A 12,524-nucleotide genomic window follows, 5' to 3' on the forward strand; every position below is an offset into this window, starting at 1 on the left:
AACCATTTGAAGCTAAACATCTTTGAAAATATGGGAGTTATTAGAACTGACAAGGGATGTTTGGCAACTTGGAAATTCAAAACAATTTGAAACTTTTACGAGTTAGTAACGTGGCTAATTTTTGTTCAGTAACGGTTCGAGGAGAAAGAACATGCCCTCAAAGATATTGTGAGCTTTCATATGATCGTGAATATATGTGAACCGTAGAAGATATCGAGACAAAGTTTAATTCAAAGTTTTATCGGTTTTGATATCCTACAATATGGTGATAAAGAATTTTCGACGAAAATTAATTTTTTCCAAATTTATCCCTCCCACTCTTTTGACAAAAATTTTTTATCGCCATATTGTAGGATATCAAAAACTATAAAACTTTGAATTATACTTTTTTCCGACGAATTTTACGATTTCGCAGATATTCTCGATAATATGAAAACAAGTCATTTCTTTGGCGCGGTGTTTTCACTCCTTGGCTCACGGTTTCCTTGCCGAAACAAAAATCGTTACGTAATGACGTAAGCACCAGCAGCACTTGAACCAAATTTCTGAAAATGTGAGTACCAATTACATTTGGAAAAAGAACATTTCTAAGTAGTTCGATGTATCAGTTGGTGCTTTACCTTCGTAGAATGTTTTTCTTTTTTTCATTAACATCCTCCCGTACAGCATTCAGAGTTTGCTTCACATAGTTTCAGAGGTATTTAAATGGTACCAGAATTGTTGTATCCTATGGACTACCTATTGCACTCTAGTCTTTGTACGTATTAAAGGAGACATCCTATTTTATGGACTAAAAGCATAGCAAAATTTAGAATTTTTTTTTACGAAACTAACGTTTTGATTCTTCTGAAATTTGGACCATGTTTGTATGCATCCTTGCAGAAGTTGCATTTCTTTTAATTCATTTTCAATTATAAATATAAGAGTTATGCATCACGCCGCGCAAAACTTGTCGTCCGCTAGTCTGCGTGATATTTACCTTCCAGATCAGCGCTGTCCAGCGCAGCGAACTGGGGAAATCCCGCACGCCCGTACCTCTAAAAGCGGTGGGGGAACTCACGCATGCGCGCGATGAACGCCGCGTCATCGAACCAATCAACGCCAAGATGGAAACGATGGGAAACGAAACGACGCCAGCGCCAAGCCAAGCCAACTACCAGGTCAAGTGAGGCCGCGGCCAACCAGCGTCGACAACCGATTCCCCGGCGACGCTGGTTGGCCGCGGCCTCACTTGACCTGGTAGTTGGCTTGGCTTGGCGCTGGCGTCGTTTCGTTTCCCATCGTTTCCATCTTGGCGTTGATTGGTTCCACGACGCGGCGCTCATCGCGCGCATGCGTGAGTTCCCCCACCGCTTTTAGAGGTACGGGCGTGCGGGATTTCCGCCGTTCACTGATCCAGCGTAGGGGCCCCTTAGCGACGGGCTAGCCGGGCTAGCGTTTTCGCGGATAGCGTCGCGCGGTATCCCTGGCAACGCGGACGAGAGTGGGGGAACCCCAAGCTCCCGCGGGAGCGACGTTGGACAGCGCTGTTCCAGATAATCTGAAACAGAAAAATGAAACGGCGTTTGTCTTTGTACATATGTAGCTTCAATTTGATGAACCGGAATTCCGCTAAATTCTATACTTCTTTTGTTACATAAGAAAATTAGCGGAAAATTGGATAGCAAAAATTAAAGGTTCAGACCTTTCAGTTTGAAAACCCTCTACACTGCTCAATAAATTTATTTGTTTCTTGCTGGTTCATCAATTTCAAGCTACATATTCATAAAATAAAACGCCGTTTCATTTTTATGTCTCAGACTACTTGGTAGATAAATATCGTGCACTCCAACGAACGACGAATTTTGCGGGGCGTGATAGTCAATCATGCATAACTCCTATATTTATGGTTCAAAATTAATAAAAAAAATACTGCAGCTTCCTCAAAGATGCATAAAACCATGGTTCAAATTTCACATAATTCGAATCGCAAGTTTCTTAAAAAAAAAATCTAAAATTTCGCTATGGTTTTAGCCCAAAGAATAGGATTCCCCCCTTAATGAGCCTGCGAAGAGTTTCGTTTTTCCTATTCGTGTTTACCAGTCACTCTGTACTGAATAAATCTCCGTGAATCGCCAGGAAGAATATGTCAAGGAACAATTACCGCACAGAAGCACGGATCACACAAAACGGGCTCAATAAAGAAGAACGTGAATAAAGGTTAATACTTGTGCGCCGCTACATTCACTCTTGCGTTCCTATTTATTTTCACAAAGAGAGATCCATTTCTTTTCAAATTTTCCTCCGACAGTTAATATTTATATTGAAACTTGCTTACTTGGGACACTCTTAAAGACGACGACTTCTGAATAACCCGTTCGTAACCAAGACGCGATATTTGTATCTATAAGCATACGTCCTCGCGGGGCGCATCGCGAAAAGATATCCGTGTCTCGTCCGCGCTTAACCTTCCGTATAAAACGGAATCCATTACGCACACTGCAAGGTGAGCGTACACGATTCCAGGGCATTTCCATTTATATTACCTTATCGTTATTCTTCTGCTCCGCCTACCATCGCCGTCCCCAAACCCCCTTGTACCTGGATTTCCTTCTCCGCGTCATTTGCTTCTTTTTTCCTTCTTCTCGCGCTCACCTAATCGTACTTTCCACGAGTCACTCCTGACGGAGAACCACGGTGAACACGCACTTGCTCGACCAGCCAGCCTCGTCGCTCGCTTCGTATTCTATCCTGTGCCCGCCGACGTCGAAACGCCATCCTGGACTCTGAAATGCCCAGGGAAAACGTGCTCTAGTAGACGGAAACGGAACCAGAAGAGCTAAGAATGCTGGAGGAAGCAGAGGAGCCTGGAACGCGCGGCGGGCTAAGAAAGCTGGGAAATTTAGAGGAGGTAGGATATGTAGGACAGCTGGGCAATGTGGGAGGACTAAAACAGCTGTGCATGCTAGAAAAACGAAATGGCAAGGCTAGAAGAGCTGGGAAAGCTATGACTGTAGGGAAAGCTAGAACAGGTAGGAGTGCCATGTGTTAGTGAAGCTAGAAAGGGTAGGAGTGCTATGAGTGCAGGAAAAATTAAAAAAAAAAAGTAGGAGTGCTATGAGTTAAATAGTAAAGGTAGAAGGGCTAGAAGAATTAGGAGAGCTAAGGAATTTAGAAAAGCTGGGAAGTATAAAAGACTTAAGAATTCTATGAGAGTTGAAAGTACTAGAAGACTTATACCTGGTATACGAGTATTACTATTCAAAAGTTCAAGTACACGCATTAAATGAGGAATAATTTCGCAAACTTTATTATTATTCAAACTCTTATACAATTCTCAATTTTTCTTAACTTCAACAGCATTGTCATCTTTATGTAATTTTTCAATTATGATATGCAGCAATTACCCAGTAGTATATTTTTATATTTTTTGCCTTACACCTCAAGTACTCAAAACTCATCAGAGTTCTTACTTCTACCATTTTTAAATAGCTAAAAATTAAAGTGTAGTTAATCAGTTCACGCTTCATTTCACGTTTATCTACAAACCTAAGCGTTATCAAACTACCGAAACTTTCGATGGGTCATGTAATTTTTGCGTGAAACGTAATTTAATATTTAATGACAATTGTTGTACTTTATACTTTACATGCTTGTGAACAAGGTTTAATCCTTAAATCGTATAATTATATAAATGTAAATTTGTATTCAGGGAAAGCTTACTTTGTTTCTAGAATAAAATAAACAATACTTCACCCGCTGCGGAATTAATTATACTTTAATATTCCCAGTCATAACCTTAAATCCCATATTAATTTAGAGTCCAGCAATAATAACAACCTCAATCTTTATTCAAAGAGAAAATCAAGTATTAATTGAAGGGTGGGATGCAATAAGGGGACTGTTGGTGGCGCACGAGATTTATATATATCGTCATATCTGATACAATTATTTATTAATCAATGTGAAAATTGGTGAAAATCTTCCTTGTATATTAAGGAACAACTTTGTCGCTGCAAGTTACATGTACCTCAAAATTGCCTCGATACTTTTTAACGGAGAACGTTGAAAAACATGGGTCATGTCCAATATTACTTTTTAATTAAATATTATTACATTTGTTAACAAAAGGATTTGGGCATACATTTTACGGCTTCGCTAGAGTCTTCTGAAGTTATGTTTTAAGTTTTATAACGATCCGTTAATATTTACTCAAGTTATCGAAATTTATGTTTAAAGAAATAATGATTTTGAACGATGAAAATTTTCTTGTTTATAATTTTTAGCTCGAATAGTAATGACTGGATAAACAAACTGTAAAGAGAAAAAATGTGTCTCGTGACGAGCTTTACAACACTATATTTTTTAAAATTCAGTTTAACAACATTTAATTTTCCTATCTTTCATAGCGTTTGGACAATAATTTTTCACATTTTCGGGCGCTAATCCCCTTATTGCACCCGACCCTTCAATTTTGTAAAACCAACAATTACAAATTTTGAGAATAACTAAATTAAAAACAAAACAGGGCAGGAAATTGCTTGTCTAACATATATCGAAAATCCGACACAAAAATCTTTTGAAAATTTCCCACGAAATTGCAGGAAGACGAATGCAGCAAGTGTTTCAATTCACGGGGAACATAAAAGATGTGCAGTATTTATGAGACAGCTTCATATTCTGGCTGTGTACGATGTTACCGTACCGCAGAATCGCGGCTTGCCATCACAAACTTGTAGATTGTAAATAAAATTGTTACAGGATATTTGCACGGGGAAACAGATCGTTCCATGTGTAAACTTTGCGTAGTTTAAATTTTCGACAAACTTTCCACAGTTTGCACGAGCAATTTGCACTGATGTGGAAATCAAATTAACACGCAACATACAGTGTGTTCGACAAATCGTGGCAAAACCTGTCAGGATACACTTCCTCATAAAAGAGACCAGCAAAAACGTAGAATAAATGCTTTCGATTGGTGGCTGAGGTTAAAAAAAAATTATTTTGAACTTAAAACTACTTTGTGTCTGTTTGACTATTTGTTAAACGCTCTTTACCTGCGACTTTTATATTTGTTTAGCTATGGATTTTTACTTAGGGGTTCATACTAAAGAAATTTTATATACTGAAAAAGTTGCAAGTTTATATTTTCCCTAAGAAATGATTTTTGGAATTATTAATACTGTTACGAACCGTGTGCCACTATATCACAGTATTGTTATTTTATGAAGTTAACGCACATCCACATAGGGATTGCAAATTTACCGACTTCTTCAATTACCGTTAATTCGATAAAATTTTCAATCAAAATCAGTTTACCGGTAATTTACAGGTATTTCTTTAACGTATTGAAAATATAAGAGTAAACATTACAAAAAAACTTTTTTTAACTCTAATTGAGCATTATAAAAAATATATACAAACGAAACTATTCTGAACGTAAAATATAATATGATATAACACAAAATAAATATATTTGTATAACTAATAGCTATACTTGTTAATATGGATCTTCACCACGAAAATAATGACAAAGAATCTTAACTTACATACATAATTAAATATTTTTTAGTTAACAATTCTTTGTAACAAATAAACGCGAAAAACATATTTTGTCTAAACTTTGGTCTCCTGATCGCGACCTAATTTTTTTCATAAAATAATCCAGTCACTTGGGTAGTTATTAAGAAATCATATGCCATTTGTATATACTTTCTCCTTACTTTTTCTACTTGAAAATACGTCCATTTTTTTTGATGACATGATTCAGATTTTTAGTTTTTTTTTTGGATCAGAGTTCGATCTTCATGAGATACTTCGGTTTTACTACTTTCCCCTTACTTTTTCTACTTGAAAATACGTCCATTTTTTTGATGACATGATTCAAATTTTTAGTTTTTTTTTTGGATCAGAGTTCGTTCTTCGTGAGACACTTCGGTTTTCGTCTTTATTAGTAATTAGTTTTTTTCACTGATAACGCAGTAGGTATTGCTGTACGTAATTTACCGAATTACCGGCAAAAATTTGGCGAATTACAGGTAAAAATTTGAGGGTATTTCTCGCGATTTACCGGTATTACAATCCCTACATCCACATTACCTAGTTCCATGCCGAAAGTCATTCTTCTGGGAAATTACGCGACCAATCACAAATTTCATTCTTTCTTTGCTCGCTTTTTCACGAAGATTCATCTTCTGCACGGTTGATTTCGGACGATATTGTGATGGAAACTGGGATAATATATTCGATATAAAGATATCGTTGTCGATCACTTTCAATTGATGAGATTATTTTTTTCTGATTATTTTTTAAAATCAATGACTGATTGAACTCATATTGAACTTATATTGAATATTATTGGGTTTGCTTGCTGAACCTGGGCGAGCCTGGGCGAGCCGAACAAACTCGCCGATCCACGAGCCGTCTGATCGGTGGTAGATCACTGACAGGGATTGTAACCGTAATCCTAAGCCGGTTCGGTTCTCACAAGGAGAGGCTCCCAGGTGTCCGCCTCCGATTGCTTTGAATTTTGAATATGTTTTAGATGACCGAGAAATAAGATATACGTGTTTTTTTATAGCGGTCCGTTTTCATATTTAGGGGGTGAAATCAACCCCCAAAGTTATAAGATTTTCAGGTGTTTATCGCCGATTGCTTTGGTTTTTGGATATGGTTTAGAGAACCGAAAAATAAGAAATACGTGTCTTTTTATTTTGGCCCGTTTGCATGTTTAGGGGGTGAAACCACCCCCCAACGTTCATAAGAACAGTTGGTGCCCGCCTCCGATTGCTTTGAATTTTAAATATGTTTTAGAGTGCCGAAAAATAAGAAACAGGTATCTTTTTTCGGCCTGTTTGCATGTTTAGAGGGTGACCAGCCCTCAAAGTTATATGGGTCCTCTAAAACATATCCAAAAACCAAAGCAATCGGAGGTGGAAACCTGCAAATCTTATAACTTTGGGGGTTGGTTTCACCCCCTAAATATGAAAACGGGTCGCTATAAAAAAAAAACACGTGTATCTTATTTTTCGGTCCTCTAAAACATATCCCAAATTCAAAGCAATCGGAGGCGGACACCTGGGAACCTCTCCTAGTCAGTACCGTAGGCTAACCCGCATAACCAAGTAACCCGAGGCATCCAGGCACAGAGTTACCCGGTTAACCCGCTCTCAGAGCGGGTTACACTAACACGGTAGAGGGCGTAGTTTTCCCTAATTTCGTGAAATCGAGCTGTACTTATGAATTTTTATCTCAGAAACTGTCTATCGCATTAGGTTCATTCTTTTTTTATTTTAATGTAGAAGGTTTTGCCTATCTGAACAATATTTTTTTGAAATTGTAAAATTATTTATGTAACGTCAAATTATAAACAAATTTTTATTTTCCAAATTTCTCCTCGAGGGTTACATGTTTCTAAATTTGAAAAAATGACAATATTCCTTGAATTTGGTATATAATAGTTGTGTTACAAAATATTATTTTTATTATAAATAAATATATCACCTTTCGAACTTCTACAGAATTGTTACGACATTTGTTATAGGCCATTCATTCACCACGGTGATGCGATTTGACCAAGAAACAATTTACATGCACTGTCGTGGGTATAACTCAAGAAACTCGTCACATTTTTCTTCGAGAGATTAAAAATTAGACCGAGAAACAAAACCCTGCAAGCGATTGGCGTCATTGAATGCAACCCGGTTCCTGTTAAAATCGCAGTTGCATCGCAGCGGTGGACGAGCGCGGAGCGACCATAGTCGGATTTTCGGCGTAGAAAATGTCGTATGTCACTTATAACGCGCGCTGAGCGGGTTAACCGGCTCTGTGTACTCTTTCGGAGCCGTTCCTTCGGGGTTACTACGGCTTACAGTAACCTTCCTTCGGTTAACCGGATTCGGGATAGGGTTAGGCGGCGGTTACAAGCCGAATCGCCGAACCTGGGCGAGCCGAGCAAGCTCGCCGACTCACGCGCCGTCTGATTCCACCTTAATACGATAAATGTAGAACGTTTCTGTAAATTAATACTTTGAACGGGGCATTACAGCTGACGAGGCCTTTCACCGCCAATATGAAAGACGATAATTCGCCAGGATAACGCATTCTTTTAATGTACACCCTCTATATATGTAAGTAGGCACTCTAGCACCTTCATCAGTTTCTACAAAAATACTTAAGGTAAATGTGCCAATACCTGGACATTTAAGGTACGGGGAAAACGCGATTGAGAATTTTGCAGTTATACAATCGATTTATATAAACGATTTTGCAATTACGTGGGGCACTGCGTGTACTTTATCATTAAAACAAAACAACATGTTATTCAATTGGGTAATTTTGTAAAATATTAAAAATTCATAGTCCTTACAATGGCCCAATTCCTGGACAGCTTAACTAGTATGTCCCGATTTTACTGTCCCATTACCTGGACACATGATGAAACATCAGCAATTTGGATGTTTTCTAGGGAAATTAATTAAAAAAAATAACACAATAGTTTTTCCTATTGGCATATTTTTTCTGTATAAGTAATTTATTCAAATCAGTAAACAAACTTGAGTAAAAACCATCTATTATTGAATGATTAATTTTAAGGTTATGTGTATTCGTGTGTGACACGCGAATTTTACACATGAATATTGAATTGAATATTATCATTAAAAGAAGATAATAAGAATACAAAGTAATAATTGCTATGGTGTTAAATAACGATTTTAATATTATGTCAACAATAACTCGTACTTATTTCACAGTTTGCACACATGGTCAGGTTTAGGGCCGTTCCGGAATTTCACTGTACCAGTAGATAGACATGCGAATAAAAAACTAATAAGGTAAAAGTACCTATTATGAAGCATTGTCCATTTTATGGAACAGTTTCATCAACAATGTAACTTTAATTTAGTTTTAGGGATTATTAGGAATTACAACAATTTTTTCAATACATACGAATATTTAATTTTGTAGATAAATAAGAGTAAATATCATTCTCTCGTGTAAAATATTAGAAAGAAATTGTAATATTAAATATGTCGCCAGCTCCGTGAAATTTGGCTAGCAGCCGAATTAATACCAATAGGATTCGGCGATTTATTTTTAATTGTTTTTTTTTTAATTTAAATCTTTATATAACAAGTGTAATAGATTATAGGATAGCTTATAAGTTGTAGAATTTGAATAGAATTTTATTTACAAAATAGGTGTTCCAAATTACGTGCATAATATTTGTTCGCATTCCGTATTTATGGAACAGAAGAAACGTGTGTTTCATAATTGGTCACCCTGTTACTCTAGCCGGTACATGTTTATGAAACACGTGCATTCCTTTTTATAAGCTATTTATACTCACATAAATAAGTAAGTAAACACAATAAGTATGTATTACTATTTTATAAAAAAAATCTCAAAACCTAACCTCTAATGTATAGTATGTAAAAATATAATTAATTTAATTTCATAATTAATACTTATTTACTTCAAGACTTTTTATTTACAAGTAACGAACTTACTTAAAATGGAAAGTAATATTGTTAATTAATATTGTCCAAACTATCCCTGGTCTCCCGGTCTACAGTACTTTCTCCCGTCTCCCATTCTACTGTACTTTCCCCAGTATTTATATTAAGCCGTTATTATTAAATAATAATGAATATTAATGAAGATTTTTCTATTTGTTTAATTCCTACCTCAAATAATTTTTAAAAATTTATTTAAAATTGAAGTAATTGTCATAAATTTATACTTCATTTTTTAATTATTTGGTGCATGTTATGAATTAATTTCACTTTGTTCTTTCCGTCTTTATATAATTAAAAACCTTAGAAACTAGAATCGAATAACAAAGTAAATTTAAAAACAGTAGATTTACGTGTTTCCCCTGTTTCATAATGGGGACATGATTTATGGAACAGCGGTACAGGTGCGGAAATACTGTTTCATAATAGGTACATACGAGTCCTATTAGTATTTTGTTAATAAAATTAATTTTATACATTAGATTAAGTTATAATAAGTCATTTTTATTTCTAAAAGAACTGGCCTTTTATATAGTTAAAAGATTTTTAACATTTTGTAAATTTATTAACTCGAATTTGATGAAAATTCTAATCTTTCCGAAATTTCGTTCCATAACAGGTACTTTTACCTTAAGACCTTTAATTTTAATCTTCCAATCAAAAAATAATACTACAAGGTACCAGTTTTCTAAAAGTGTATTAGTTGTTCCAATCTACTAAACATTATTAATTATATTCGCTTAAGACAAAGTAGAGACTGTTTAGCAAATCAGATAAGAACAATACTAAAATGGTGTAAACTGGAGAGTTCAAGAAAATTTATTTTTATTACGAGTGTTACAAGTTTACTAAAAAAAATATGTACATGAATATATTTTATTAAATATTTAAATAATTGAATAAAATATTTTTGTTATGGATAAAGCGAATATTAAATGTAATAATCGGTATTATTTACACTAGTGTCCAGGTACTGGGACGTGTCCAGGTATTGGGACATTTACCTCAAACGGTGGAGAATTGATTTTTTACAAATCTGTGACACAAATAAGCTTCTAAAACGATGAGACATTATATCACAGATTAAATAAAGCGTATGGCTAAAAATAGATTACAGTATAACATCAATTATCAGATCGCCGATTAGGGGAACATTTAATTATCAGGACACCTGTTAACCCAGTTAACCCTTTGTTGTCAAATTGACCCGGAGGACGACTTTGCGATCAAATATCTTTGAGGCACCATTGAGAATTATACTACTGGCGCCATGTAGTAGTATTTTCATGTATCCTCTACTAGTAGAGATACTCCCCGACTGTGCGAAAGCGTCAGTTTGTGTTTGAAAGCCGTCGAAATTTGAGATGGGGTCAAATTGACCCATGTGTGACAACGGCGTCGCTTTTACTCCAAATCGGATACAGTCATTCTCGTGTCTGAGAGCAATCAGAAACGTAAAAATAGAAGTATTTTCATAGGAGTTGTTTTTTCTTTTGTTTATTATTTGTTTTAGTTATTGTATTATGGGACTCAAATGCAGTGTCCCACATGTACTTATTTATGCAATGACTTTGGCGGTCTGCAATAGACTTGTTTTTAATGTAACATACTTTGTTAATGCCAGAATTAAATTTGATATTCTTGGAATAATAACAAATGTTTTTTTCCTATGCAAATGCATGAGTTTTTCACTCCAAATGATGCCACCATTCAGTATGCAAAATAAATACCTTTTTTGAAAGCTCCGATATAGGACTATTTTTTTTATCAAAGCAACACATCTCAAGAGTATAACTATAAATTTTTAGCTAAAAATATTAAAAAATAAAAACGGTCTAATTTTTTAAGCGAAAAAACTTTTTCTCGGAACTCTTATTTCTCAAAATTTTTTTTAAGCAGGATGATACATTAAATGTCATCTTCCACGATGGGCATATATTCCACAATGTTCAAACTTTATCTCTGAATTTTTGCAACTCAATTTAACAAATAGTTTTTAAGTAACAACTGATTGAAAATTGGCTGGGTCAAATTTACCCAGTGTGACAACTACGTTGGAAAAAGGAGGTGTGACAACCGAGGGTTAACGGCAAATTGGAGTAGTAGAACACCGAGGACAAACAAAACCTACCCACCTACAGTATATTCATTTCGCTTATACTTTGACTTCCTTCAAATCACTATTCTTCATTATACGAGTACAATGCGTGTCTTTACTCTACTACATAACATTCGCAGTTTGATTTTCGTTAGTGAAGCGTGGAGTGTTTAAATCAAAATTCCAGTAAAATGAATACATGTGATCTTCTCTGAAGTTATCCGAAGCAACAACGAGCACGAGGAGTGATAAAGAAAAAACAGGGAAAGAAGAGGAATCTGGACAAGAATAATAATTATTTTACCTATAAATTCTCAAGAATGCACTGTTTTGAAAACAGCCATGATATGATATGAAGCCTAAACAAAAAGTATGACCACCGAAGTACTCACATTAAGGGGAGGTTCCAGTCTAGAGCCCCCAAAAATAGGTGATCTTTAGGAATTAATTAAAGGAAAACTACTATATATAATTTAATGGGACTTTTTGCATTGTATCAAGGATGTCTTAAGTTATAGAAATATATTTTTTGTTTTATAATTAATCATTACAGACGGTACTGGAGAGTCGTTAAAGTCAAGGCGTCAAAAAATTGATTAAAATCAGTGGGATCTGTATCTCCAAAAGTTATTATCCGATTCGACTGAAACTTTTCTTATTTTGAAGAATATACTTTTAGCTAGGGGGGAAACCAGGCAAAATTACAAAAATGATATTTTTTTAGAAAATAACGATAATTGAAATTTGAAATCACTTTTCCCTATATTTTTCACCCTTTCAACGGCTTTGAAAATTATAAATTTTCAATTTTTGTATTTTTTTCTGTCGCTCCCCCTAGCCAGAAGTATATTCTTCAAAATAAAAAAAGTTTCAGTCGAATCGGATAATAATTTTTGGAGACACATGTCCCACCGTTTTGAGAACACTGTTTC

The 12,524-nt window shown here is 35.3% G+C and overlaps 1 protein-coding gene across 3 annotated transcripts in view; it reads right to left on the minus strand.

Moving 5' to 3' along the window:
* Positions 1-1,387: 1,387 nt before the first annotated feature.
* The window catches only part of LOC143366975 (uncharacterized), a 238,064-nt gene continuing 226,927 nt past the window's right edge, over positions 1,388-12,524 (minus strand). For all 3 annotated transcript variants that reach the window (XM_076808506.1, XM_076808505.1, XM_076808504.1), the window contains one exon: positions 1,388-2,765. In XM_076808506.1, the coding sequence (XP_076664621.1) occupies positions 2,655-2,765 (111 nt within the window). In that variant the 3' untranslated portion in view covers positions 1,388-2,654. The remainder of the gene's footprint in view (positions 2,766-12,524) is intronic.

Source organism: Andrena cerasifolii, chromosome 3, assembly GCF_050908995.1.
Source record: "Andrena cerasifolii isolate SP2316 chromosome 3, iyAndCera1_principal, whole genome shotgun sequence".
Classification (NCBI taxonomy): domain Eukaryota; kingdom Metazoa; phylum Arthropoda; class Insecta; order Hymenoptera; family Andrenidae; genus Andrena; species Andrena cerasifolii.